The 12,556-nt window shown below is 46.4% G+C and overlaps 1 protein-coding gene across 29 annotated transcripts in view; it reads left to right on the forward strand.

The window, feature by feature from the left end:
* Positions 1-1,727: 1,727 nt before the first annotated feature.
* Positions 1,728-12,556, forward strand: part of TCF7L2 (transcription factor 7 like 2) — a 181,651-nt gene continuing 170,822 nt past the window's right edge. For 22 of the 29 annotated variants that reach the window (XR_005106119.1, XM_037399718.1, XM_037399723.1 and 19 more), the window contains exons 1-3: positions 2,341-2,627; positions 2,984-3,050; positions 3,243-3,367. Coding sequence is in view for 28 of the 29 variants with exons in the window: in XM_037399718.1 (XP_037255615.1) it covers positions 2,439-2,627; positions 2,984-3,050; positions 3,243-3,367 (381 nt within the window). In the remaining variant the exon portion in view is untranslated. Of the gene's footprint in view, positions 2,628-2,983; positions 3,051-3,242; positions 3,368-12,556 lie in introns of all 29 variants that reach the window. The other 7 variants (XM_037399726.1, XM_037399711.1, XM_037399734.1 and 4 more) reach the window with 1 other exon arrangement.

A 12,556-nucleotide genomic window follows, 5' to 3' on the forward strand; every position in this document is an offset into this window, starting at 1 on the left:
GTGTCTTGAAATAATCCCTTTTCTCTCCATATTCCCACTTAGACATTGTTCACAGACTTATTTATTTATGAAGTCTGAAGGTTAGTCCCTACCTGCTGAGACTAATTAGCCCTGTTCTTTGTGTCCTATGCAATCCTGTCTGATTAAATGTACACATTTGTTTTACTTCTTTTCATGCTTCCTTTCACTCTACTTCTGCTTTACTGATTAATATTAAAGTTGTAAGTTGCAGTGATTTTTTTATTTCTATTTTGTCTGCATCTTTGCCTTTAGTATGCAAATTTCTATGTGAACTTTTTAATGCCTGAGAATTTGCGTTAGCCTTGATGATCTCTGTATTATTATTTTTATTATTCTTTTTATAGAAGACAGTTTAGCTGAAACCTCCAAACTCTCTAAATATTGCATGACAAATTGGCTTTGTTTTGGAAACCCTATGTGCTGCACGGCCCTTAACATGAGCAGCAGGTTAGATTTCTGGAGGAATGTTTGGATTATTTAGTACAGCCCGTCCCCTGCTTTCAAACACCATTTCCATTAGGCAATTTACTAATTCCCATTGAAATTACTGTCTCTGCCCCCCCCCCCCCCTCCGCCCCACTCCCCTCCTTTTGTTCCGTGCCCATGTTAAAGTTTCCAATTGACTCGTCCATTGTTACAATTTGTCACTGCTGGAAGATCAATTTGTTTTCCCCTTCCCCTCACCACATTATATTCGGGTAACAGATGCCGTTTCTCGCATCTGCATTATTCTGCTCCCCATTTTGTTGCCGTGCAGGCAGAGCCCCGGCCGGGCGCTCCTGCACGAAGGCGCAGCCCCGAGCCCGAGCGCAGCCGCCCTCGCCGGGCGGGCGGCCCCGCTGCCCCGCCGGGACCTCCGCCGCCACCCCCCCGCCGCCCGCCGGGACCCCCGCACCCCCGCCCCCCAGCCGCGGGGACCGGCCCACTTTCACTTTGATTTTCCCCAGCGTGATGTTTACGCCATCACAACTTTTCACTTCTGAAGTCTGGGAGTCCTTGATTCTCCGTCCTGCCATGCTAATTAACTTCCTAGCAGTCACATTCCTTTTCCTCCCTTTTTTTTTTTTTTTTTTTAAACATCAAGGACCAAAAAAAATACGCTGCCTTACTATAAGATAATTTGGAAATATCTGATCCGTGCGAGTGATCTCGCACATTTTCATCCTACGTGTTATAACCACCAGAAATGCAAGGCGCAAGTGCTGCTTAAAAAAAGGCTTTTACTATATTATAGCGTTTATTAGGACTGGAGTTTCTTACCTCCAACGAGTAGCAAGAAAAATGTTAACGGTTTCAAAAATATTAAAAAAAAAAAAGGCACAGAACCCCACCACCCTGTAGTCACATGTACACAAATAATAAGGGCACACATCTTTCAGGAGAATCCGGGCTGCACGGAGATGACATGTTTATTAACGCCCAGTATGCAAAAGTTAGCGCCTGCCGAGGAGCGAGGGCAGGGGCACCCGTTCGGGTGCTTTCCGCTCGCTCCCCCCGTCCTGCAGCTCTCAGCTACAGCGCAAAAAATATTTTTTTATTTTAATTTTTTTTTTTTTGCCCTCCCTCCCGTTTTGCGCGCCGCCCCCCCCAGCGGCGGCCCCCCCGCTCCCCTCCCCTCCCGCTCCCATGCCAAAAAGGATCATTGTTAGTTTCCTACTTCCCCCACCCTCCTCCCCCTCCCCCTCCCGCGCCCCAGACCTGTTTATTTATGCAGACGTCACCGGGGAGCCCCCGCCCCCTCCTGCATCTCATTAAGTGCCTGGTGTGTTTCTCGCTCCCTGTCAATAATCCCGGATCCCAGACTTCTCCGTTCCTCCGGATTTCGATCCCCCTTTTTCTATCTGTCAATCAGCGCCGCCTTTGAACTGAAAAGCTCTCAGTCCAACTTCAACTCACTCAAACCCGAGCGGCACAGGCTCCCAATATCCGCGGCGGCTGCCCCCCCGTTACAGCTGACTTCTTGGGTTTGTTTGTTGCATTATTTCCCCCCCCCCCTCCCAAGCCCCCCCTCCCCCCCGTCTATATATTTTTTATTATTATTAATTTTTTCGTGAGTGCGTGCGCGGGTGCGAGTGCGTGTGCGCGCAGTGCACGCCGACCAGCTCCCTGGAAGAAAGAAAGAGAAAATCCCGAAGAAGGAAAGGAAGAAGCCTAAAGTCACTGGTGCAAAGGAGCAAAGAAGAGACATTTCCCTCCCCTCCTCCTCCCTCTTTTCCCCTCCCCAGGAGGAAAAAGAAGGGGAAAAAAAAGAAACTTTCACCTTGGACTCTTCTTTTTTTGGTGCAAACTTTCCCCCCCCTCCCCTCTTCTTTTCTCCTTCCCCCCCCCCCCCCATTCCCCTATTTTTTTTTTCTTGGTTTTTTTTCCCCCTTCCCCTTTTTGCAAAATTGCTACTGGTGGGGTGAGCCAGGAGGAAAATGCCGCAGCTGAACGGCGGTGGAGGGGACGACCTGGGCGCCAACGATGAACTGATCTCTTTCAAAGACGAAGGGGAGCAGGAGGAGAAGATCTCCGAGAACTCCTCGGCCGAGAGGGATTTAGCTGATGTCAAGTCGTCTCTCGTCAATGAATCAGAAACGAATCAAAACAGCTCCTCAGACTCGGAGGTACGGGGGAACCCCCCGCGGGGCCGTTGCGGGGCGGCGGGCGGGCGGGGGCCGCGCTGCCTCGCCGGGGCCGCGGCCGGGGCCGGGGGCGCCGCGCCGGGTCCCGCTCCCGCCGGCGCCCAACTTTCCTCCGCGGCACCAACTTGTAACGATGCCTTCTGTTTTGTTCTGTTTGTTTCTCCCTTCCACCGTCCCCCCGCACCTTTTCCCTTCTTCTCCTTCGCCTTTTATTCCTTCCCTCCTCCCTTCTCTCCCCCCCCCCCCCCCCAACAAAAAAAAACCCACCAACACCCCACCACCCACCCCAACCACCCCCCTCCCCAACTGCCCCACGCCGACCCCCGGCTCGCTCCCAGGCGGAGCGGCGGCCCCCGCCTCGGTCCGAAACTTTCAGAGATAAATCCCGGGAAAGTTTGGAGGAAGGTGAGTACGGCGGGCCCGGCCCCGCCGCCCGTCCGCACCGCCGCCGCCCCTCCGCCGGGCGCCCGGCTCCTCTTTTTGGGACACTTTCTAAAAAAAGTTTTCCTCCCCCCCTCCCCCCCTTTCCTTCCTTTCTCTTTCCCCTGTTGCCCCCTTCCTTCCCCGCTCCCGCTCGTGTCTCCCCCGCCATGTTAGCTGCGAAGAGGCAAGATGGAGGGTTGTTTAAGGGCCCACCATACCCGGGTTATCCCTTTATAATGATCCCCGACCTCAGCAGCCCGTATCTGCCCAATGGATCGCTCTCTCCGACGGCGAGAACGGTAAGTGCCTTTTTTTTCCCCCCTCCTCTCCTTTCCTCTCCTCTCCCCCCCTTCCCCCGGCTCCCGCCGCCGCCGCGCTCCCCGGTGCCCCCGCTCGCCCGCCCCGGCCGCCGCCCCCTCCCCCGCGCCGTGCAGCAAACTTTCCAAACTCCGCGGGCCGCGGCGGGAGGGGGTTTGTTTACACTTCGCCATATTTCCTATTTTTTTTTTCCCTTTTTACTTTTTCCTTTTTTTTTTTTTTTAAAAAAAAACTTTCAGTTCTATGGGCAGTTTTCTGGAGCCCTCGTAATCTCCCCTGCGGGGGGGTGGGGAGAAAAAACCCCCAACAACTCCCCCAAACAAAATCCAAGCAACACCTAATCCAGCCACAGAACAAAACTAGAAATAAATGAAAAAAAAAAAAAAATAATTGAGGAGTTGCTTTTTCCCCCCCCGGCTCCCCCCATCACTCCCCTCTCCCCTTCCGTGGGGAGGAGGGGGGGGGGGTTCTCCCGGCCGAGTCTTGGATCCGCTCCTCCAAACTCCTCGTTTTCCATAGTGATCCGTCGCCTCCTGCCCTCCTCCGTGGCGGCTGGGCCGGCTCCCCCTCCCCTTTCCTCCCCCTTAACCCTCTCCTGCCCGCCCCCGGCCTGCGGGAGCGGCGCCTTCACCGTGCCCGGCGCGGGGCGACGGCCCCTCCCGGCCGCGGGCGCCGCGAGTTGTGCCCGGCCTCAGCGCGGCGGCCCGGGGCCGGGGTCCTGTCGGTGCGGCGGCCCCGCCTGCCCGGAGCGCTGCCGGGCCGGGGCTGGGGGCGGCCGGGGGGCCGGGGCCCTCACCGGGGCTGTGCGGCGGCAGGCGGCCCGGCGGCGCGCTCCGTGCGTGCCGGGCGCTGCGGGGGCGCCGCGGGGCAGAGCCGAGCGGGGGGCTGAGGCCGGCGGCGCGGATCGCCGCGCTGAGCTCCGACAACCACCACCAAATAATCTAACAAGTCGAGCAAAATTCCTCCTGGAAGTGTGCTGGCCGAAAAACAGTTTGCTGAAAGCGTCCGGTTTTTTGTTGTTTGTTTTTCTTTTTTTTTTTTTTTTTTGGCTCGTGTGTTTCTGGGCTTTTTGGTTTTGGGTGGGTTTGTAATTTTTTTTATTATTATTTTTATTTTTATTTTTTTTTAGCCCAGGGCTCGGTGGCAGGGGTGTGCTTGGCTGCACGCCTTGTGCCTGGAGATAGAGCAAGTTTTAACCCAGATCCCAGGAAACTTTGGGATCTGCTGGTGGGTTTGCAGTCCCAGCTGTTTTTCCGCTCGTAGTGTCGCGGTGTGAGCAGCTCTGCCATCAGATTTCTCAAGTGTCACCTTTTTACAGACTTTTTAAAAAAATTTTGGGCTAAACCGGCTAAATCCACTGGGAATACAAAACGCTACGTGTTCCTACCAATGGGTTCAGCATTGCTGTTTTGTTTCTGCTGGGTGTTTCTAAATCTGAAGCGTCCCCACCATCACCATGTGTGTTTATACAGTTGGTTTTTTTTTTTTTTTTCCCCTTTCTTCCTTGTGGTAACACGAGATAGCGATTTGCAATAATAGATCTACTGTTTGGTGGATGTTGAAACCGTACTAATGACTGAGGGCTTGGACAACTTCAGTGTATCAGATCTACAAGTGTTTTAAAGCATTAAAATATTAAACATCGGGTCAGTCTTGTTTTCACTTAGTAAAATGTCAGTAGTCCCAGATTAGTAAATGCAGAGTGACAGGGAGGGAGGAAGGAAGGTTTTTTTTTTTTTTTTTTAACTTTGCATATGTTTAGGGCTGCGGTAGGGTTTTATTTTGGTGGCTTGTAAGGCCCCTCTTGCAAGGAGGTGATCCCTGGGACAGTAGCACAGGGGTGACTGCAGTTTGCAATGGTAATGACTGGGAGGGGAATTCAGGGGCTGAATGCATTATATTTTTCCTTTTGAATACAGTCACCCCCATGTATATGGATGACCGGTGATAAATCCCGAGTTCTGCGAGCACCAGGATCCAGATGGCAAAACAATCTTTGTTACTTTGTTGCAAATTGTGGCGCTCAGTAGTGTTTGGGTTTTTTCCCCTTCCTTTTTACCTTAAAAGCATTCCCCCGTTCCAAGTGTGGGTTAATAGGAAGCACACCTCTGCTGCTTTTCTCTTTAAGCGTTTCTCTTACAGCAGCTACAGTTCTTTATTTTTATTTTTTTTTTAATCATTACCTTTATTACAGCTCCTTTTTCCCTTAGCCTGTGAGGATAGGATCCTTCAGCAGTTAGCTTTCCTGGAAGCATTCTTCCTCCCCTTGCTCTCCCCCCAGTTAAAAAAGGCCTCCATAGGAATGTTGGGTTTGTGTGAATTAAAGGTACTGTACGGAAGATGACAGGTTGGTTGATTGTTGGTATGGCAGGTGGCCTGCTCCTGTTATCAGATGGATTCTGAAAGGATATTTCCACACTCAATAGGCAATTTTCTTATTTCCACATCCAGGCTCCAGCAACCCTCTCCTATCTCCTTAACCTCACTTGTTCATGTTCCCTGTGCTTGCTTGTTTGCCTGCCACTTAATTATAGCCAGGAAAAATTAAAGTTGTTTATTTAGGCCTGAGAGCAGAATATTATAAAGATTCAGCGGGATAGCTGTTGTCCGTCACACACTGTCTTTAGGTGGATTCTAGTTCTCTGCTGTACCAGCTTTCAATTCCAGACCAACTAGATCTTTCTGTCTCCTGTTTGGGTGTTTTTGGTTGGTGGGTTTTTTTTGTTTGTTTTGTTTGTTTGGTTTGTTTTGGTTTTTTTTGTTGTGTTTTTTTTTTAATACAGGTTGGAAAGGCATAGATCATTCTGCATAATTTTGAATTTTATTTTTCTTTATGTAGTTTTTTCTGAAGCCATATTTGTTGAGTTTTAGAGCATGCAAGGTAAAGAGGTGATGCAGATATGCAGCAAAATTGCTTTTCCTTTCCTTTTGCTGTTGTAGAATCTTAAAGGTCTGTGGGTGTGGTTTTTTTGTTGTTTGTTTTTTTTTTTCCCCTGGCTTTTTTTCCCCCTTTTTGTTTTATTTGGGTGTGTAGGGGGATTATTGTGTTTTGCAAATGTACCTGTAATTGTCTGTTCAAGAGCAAACTCGTGGGCAGCAATTTCTGCTTTACTGCTTTAGGAATGTGAAGAATTATGAAGTATCATAAAATCTGCGTACGATGAATAATATTATCTCAAGAATAATGCTTTAAATACTGCAGTCTCTTTACGAAGCTCGATAGGAATGATTTTACTTTTAAAAGCCAAAGATGTTTTGCATGCTAATCTTGCTTTTGATAGAATACTGTGGATTGCTTTTAAGCATAGATGTGGACTAAATAGAGGTCTAGCCAAATAGTAATGAAGTAATGCATCTGAGAGTGCCAGATCCATACTAACGCTTGCAGAGGGACTGGGGTAGCTGTCTGTTAGGGATAATAAAGGAGAATGTTTTCCTTTCAGAGTTGGAAAATGAAGAAGATGGTGTATTTAATTTTTACCCTAAATTTAGGTCCTGGTTAATGCTTTCGGTGAGCAAATGGTTGCATTGTGTTTTGAGAAAACCCAGCTGGCAGATATTTTTATTTTTACTAGTGCTTTTGCATCTTCCTTTCCCCTAAATTGTTGCTTGCTGAGTAAGACTGTAGGAATAAGCTTGCCTTTGGCCCTGAAGTTTGGGAGTTGGGAATAGCTGTGGTGGAGAGTAGCCCCCTCACCTAGATTTTGCGTTCAGAAAGAAACTTTTTTCTTTAATTAACTCGAAAAATTGATGTTTTCCTTTATCTACTGAATCAAACAACATAATCCTTCTTGATACAAAAGCTGTAGACCCTGGGGTGTGAAGGGTTAATGGTGGTCCTTTTTTTTTTTTCCCTCCCTCCAATTGTTTTGACAACACTTTTCAAAGTGTGACATTCCAAGCCCTTGCAATACAATGTAATATTACTGTAATTACACAGGTCATTACATTTTAAATAGAGAACAATAAAATGCTTATCGCACTGAAAAAGAACAGGTGTTCTTGCCCTTCTTTGGTATTTATGCTAATTGTTTTTCATCTCCTTCAGAAATATTTATGGCTGGCGTGTTAAGGTTTCAGCCTCGATGTGACAATATTAATTCTTTACTAATCTTTATGGTTGAGGTTTAATGTCTGCAGTATGGATTATAGTATTAACGTCCACCAACTAGTTTAATAATGTAGATACAACTTAATATGTCAGCACTTTGGTACTTTATGACACGTAGCTATTAAGTGGAGAGTGAATTATTTGCTTTTTTTTTAAAAAAAATTTGAATGGACATGCTTTTAATAAAGTTTCTGGACTTGTTTAAAAACAAGCTATTAAATAAGAACTGATGATCCTGTGGCGTAAATCAAATGCAACCTCCATAAAGAAACTTTCCTCATGCTTAATTAGGTAGATTGCTGAATCACTCTGCTATAGCATTAGCATAGCTGGTGTACAATGGCAAACAGACTGTGTTTGTTAACTCATTTTCGGTGAAGAAGCTGATTTATTTTTAATTCTTGCTCTCTCTCTCTTTCTCTATTTTTCTGATAAGATTTCATTCTGGAGCAAATGCTGCACTGCTTAATCAATCAGCTTCTCTTTAGGGGGCTATGAAAATTAGTTAGAGAAAAGTTTCATGTTTCTTGGACCTTGCAAAACAATATAATGCAGTACTGTTAACTTGAGTGTACAGGATAATTGCAGGACTGCACTTCATTAAAAATAATATTTGCTTTGGAAATCGAACAATTTTAATAGGTGCACCAGTGGCTGATCTGTACTGAAAAAAAAAATACAGTAGATGCCTTTCCAGGTTTTTTGAATGCATTCATACATGGACTGATGATGTTGAGTAGGGTGGGTTTTTTTTCCTCCTTCCTCTTCGTTTTTTGTTCAAGCAAATATGTGCTGATTTGTCAGCTGAAGATGGAGGGGGGGGGAGGAGTATGTTGCAGCTTTCATTGGAGCTTGTAAACCAGAATGTAGGTAAAAATGTTTTAAATTTGTCAAGATTTTCATGACTGGGCCCCAAAATCAGATAAAAAATGTGGTGTAGAGAAAAAGGACAGCTGCAGATTTTTTGTGTGGACGTGTGTTTCTGTACCATGACTAAAAACTCTGAGGACCTTTTCCCAGCTGTCTGGGAGTTATGTGGAAGTTGGATTATTGGCAGTTAAGCATGAGACAACCTGGATTTAGCAAATGCTCTCCTACACAGGAAGCAGATGACATTATCCTGGGGGAAGGGAGGAGAGCCTTCTCCAGGCGCAGCTCGGGGGGAGCCGCCTGCTCCCCCCCAGCCTCCCAGCAGCCAAAAATGAGCCAGGGCTGGCGAGGGGCACCTATAAATATAAAAGCGGTGGGGCTGCCAGCTTGGGGTTTGGGGGGAAATCAGACACTGTGCTCCCACATTGGGGCCGTTGTGAGAAGTTTTGCTTTGGGGGCATTTGTGAGGGTTTTTTTTTTTTTTGGTGGTGGGGTAAGTTTAAAGCTCTGTTCCCCGGGCGTCTCCTCAGTACTGCGTCCTGGCAAATATGTAAGTAAGCCTTAAAACTTTGACTTCTAATTGGGCACATTTGTGAAGGAAATGGTTAATTTTACAACCAAAGGCAAACTTGCACCTCGACAGGTCTGCTGAAAGAAATGTGCCACAGTCGTTTGCTGGCAAGCACCGCAGGGTCATAAATCCATGGGGTTTATTTACAGCCTATAACACTTATGAATGTTAAGATATTTGACGCCACGCTGGCCTTATAATATCCAAGGTCCACAGACACTGGCAGTGGGTCAAATTTCTTTCACTAATTATAAGCAATGAGAGATGGAGTGTGGTGCTGGGGGTGTGTGGGGGAGATATGGAAATCCTCTCTCTCCCCACCCAAAAGCAAAGAATATTTCTGCTCCTCCTCTCAACTGCTGGTTTATGTTTGTGCCTTTTGGTTTTGGGGGTTTTTTTTTGTGTGGTTTTTTTTTTTTTTTTAAAGTAGGCTCCGAAGTTTATAATTAACACTTGCAGTGCTGTAAAGGCTGGGCTGCGGATGACGAAGCCAGGGTGAAGGAGGGAAGAAGTTTAGCCCAGCTCATATGCTTTATAGAGGTCTCAGTGATATTGTGCAGTATTTCCTAGATACCGACACAAGCAAACATTTAAAGACAGATGACACCTGGAAACGTCCTTTAATTTTCTCACATACCACTGAGCTGGGAGGAAAAAAAAATTGCATCAGATTTTATGCAAAAGGTGGATGCTTGGAAATACATGTATCAGACTGGTTCGTGCGTGTAAAACGGGGCCTCTTAAAAAGAGGCAAAAGCCCACCTTAAGGGAGAACGTGTGCTGAATTAACTAAGGTGTTGGGGTTCAAGGCAGTTTTTAGGGGAGAAGCCCTGTGTCCTGCTGGAAAGGGTCAATCTGGGATGGATGTGTAGGTCAGTGTGGAGGGGTGAGGGGAACCAGGGGGACGTGCCAAGGGTGAAGTCTGGGGGGAGGGGGGTAACCGGGGGTGGGGTGGGGGGGGCACACAGCAAGAGCAGAGGCTGCTGGAGAGTAACTGGAGGACAAAGGAGGGATGTTGGAGTTCGAGGAGGAAAAATCCTAGAAACTTGGGGGGTGGGGGGGTGGGGGGACTGCTGGTATTTGAAAGGATGGTTGGAGGGGAAGCTTGGGATCTGGAGATTGACTCTTAAGTGTCAGGAAAGTCTGGGGCCTAAGGAGAAACAGTGCTTTACTCAGCAAAGCTCGTTATTCTCGGCTCACTCCCCATTAAACATGCTTTCCTAGAGTGGACAGTCAGATTGGAAGTGCTGCTGTCCTGTCTATGTTGTGTGTGTGTATGTTTTAACAAGATAATGCGATTACTCAAGTATGCCTAGGTATTACTTTTAGCTTTAATTTCTCCAGCAGCTGATTTCAGGTTCCCTGTAGGTTACTGTTGTGTGTGGAGACTAACTTAAGAAAAAGGCAGGGTTATGTGTGTGGTGGAAAGCTGCGCTCCTTTGCCCATATGTTTTTCTTCTAAGAGTCATGTAAAACCCGACTTAAAAAAAAGGGAAAAAAAAAAAAAAAGAAAGAGGTGGCTGTCAATTTGGCCCTTCCACAAATAGCTGTACAGTTTTGTTGAAGGTTTTATGCATTTCCCTAATCAATGGAGCACTGTGACTTATTAGCCCGCAGGGACAGATCCGAATCCCCCAGCACCGCGCTGCAAAGCTGGTGTGGTATTGTACCTTTTTAACAGGTTATCAACAAGGATGTTCCTCTGGTTCCCAAGACTCTTCCCACCCCCTCCAGCATCTCCCCCCTCCAATTCTTTCCGGCAAAATCTGTTCAGTCTCGCGCCTTTGTTTTAGGTTGGCTAAACCCTCGACCCTTATTCTGCGTGGGGTCACGCTCAGGCAACTGGGCAGTGCTGAATGAGTTAAGTCGCTGGCTGAAGTTTGGCTTCATGCAACTAAATTTGAGGCCTGGTAGGCATTAGCAGGGCACAGCACATTTACAGAGCTTAATTAGTACGCGCTGTAATTGTTCATGGTCTGCCAGAAGGAGTAATGTTCAGGAAAAGTGGAGTCGTTCTTCTGCAGTCTTCAGTTTTAAAACGATAAATCACTTGCATATTTGTGCAGTGATTCAAATGGAGCTGAGACCTCTCCATCTCAACATGTGGTAAATTGTAAAGTCAATGAATTGCAGATGTAGGGTACAGCAGATTCTCTAAGAAAATGCAGAATGAATGGGGAAGGGTGATGCTATAAATATGTACTGAGAAGATAACTGGGTTTCTGCTTGCTGTGCCAATTATGATGTACTAAAGATATTAGCAATTTTGTTTTAATGTATTTATTTTGAATTTCTTTAAACTAAATATAGGGGTACCATGTTACTTCACTTGGTGAGGTTTTTATTAATGCTCTAGAACAATGGGTTTCATATGGAAATGTGCGTGATAGCCACATTAACACAAATTAATTCATCATGGGCAATGCTGTAGCTGTTCCTAGAGGAGCTTATAACGATGGGACACTTTAAAGTGTGGCTGCAGCAACTTATAAGAAGTGTTATGATAGTGGGTGCCTTTATATTCTCATTGGGGTAAATGCTGGGAATATTATATACCTCGCCATAGCATTTTGTATCTCCCTGTAATTCCTTCCAACTCCAAAGAGACTTTTTGGGTGCATTAATCCGACAGCCTAGAGCCTATTTTAAAAAAGCAAAACACAAACAAAACTACACTATACAGACTGACATCGTAAATACCGTGTATTGTTTTTTTTTGAATGCGGAGAATGTGTGTCACTCTTACTGCTGTGAAATCTTGTCTTCCTTGGGCTTGGTCCAAGATCCATTGAAGTCAGTGGAAAAAAGGCTTCTATTAATAATGAAGGGCTTTGGATCAGGCCCCGTGTGTCTTGAACTAACGGCCAACTTCTTCAAAAGTGGATAAAGGTATTGAAAAAGCCAAACTCAACTAAATGTCATATTGATATATTGCTGGTTCTGTGGTGTCGTTCACTCTTGGGGAAAAAAAAAAAAGTTATGTTTCCAGTGGTATGCTCTTAAACGAGCCCCTGCTTCTGCAGTGTCTGACTTTCCCAGAGAAGTGCGGAGCATCCTGGCAGAATCAGGATTTGATCTGAGGCTGTGTTGCATGTCAATACTGCTTTTCTAATATGAGTAGGTGGATTTGTATGGAAGTTGTAAAAGTTAATGATTGTTCTCTGACTCATACGCTGCTGGTTTCAGCAAAGAAGAAATGATGACAGTAAAATGATAGAAATTACAGGAGACAAGTAGGCTTTGGTGAGCGGAGAATGGATTTGTGTTGTTTGAAATGTTTTTGCTGCTTGCTGAAGGAAGTGCAAGGAGGGAGAAGATGGGAGCGCAGCTTCTTTTGGGGGTCAGATATTTTGTGTACCAAACTTCTGCAGGTATTTGGCCAGGAAGGGAGGCTGAATTCAGGAGGGACTCTGTGGTGTTAAAGGTCTCATAACCGTTTTGTTAGTCCTACCGATACAGTTAGTCCTGCCTAACTGTTTCCCCCTCTTGGCAGAACAGGTTTTAATGCCCTAGGCTCTGTGGGAAGTACAATTGCATGCCTCATGGCTACCAAGTAGGAATATATAATTGAGCTCGACTAGTATTATCTCACAGCTTTGTAGGGCTCTCCAGACCGGT

The sequence above is a fragment of the Falco rusticolus genome, chromosome 9 (assembly GCF_015220075.1).
Source record: "Falco rusticolus isolate bFalRus1 chromosome 9, bFalRus1.pri, whole genome shotgun sequence".
NCBI lineage: Eukaryota > Metazoa > Chordata > Aves > Falconiformes > Falconidae > Falco > Falco rusticolus.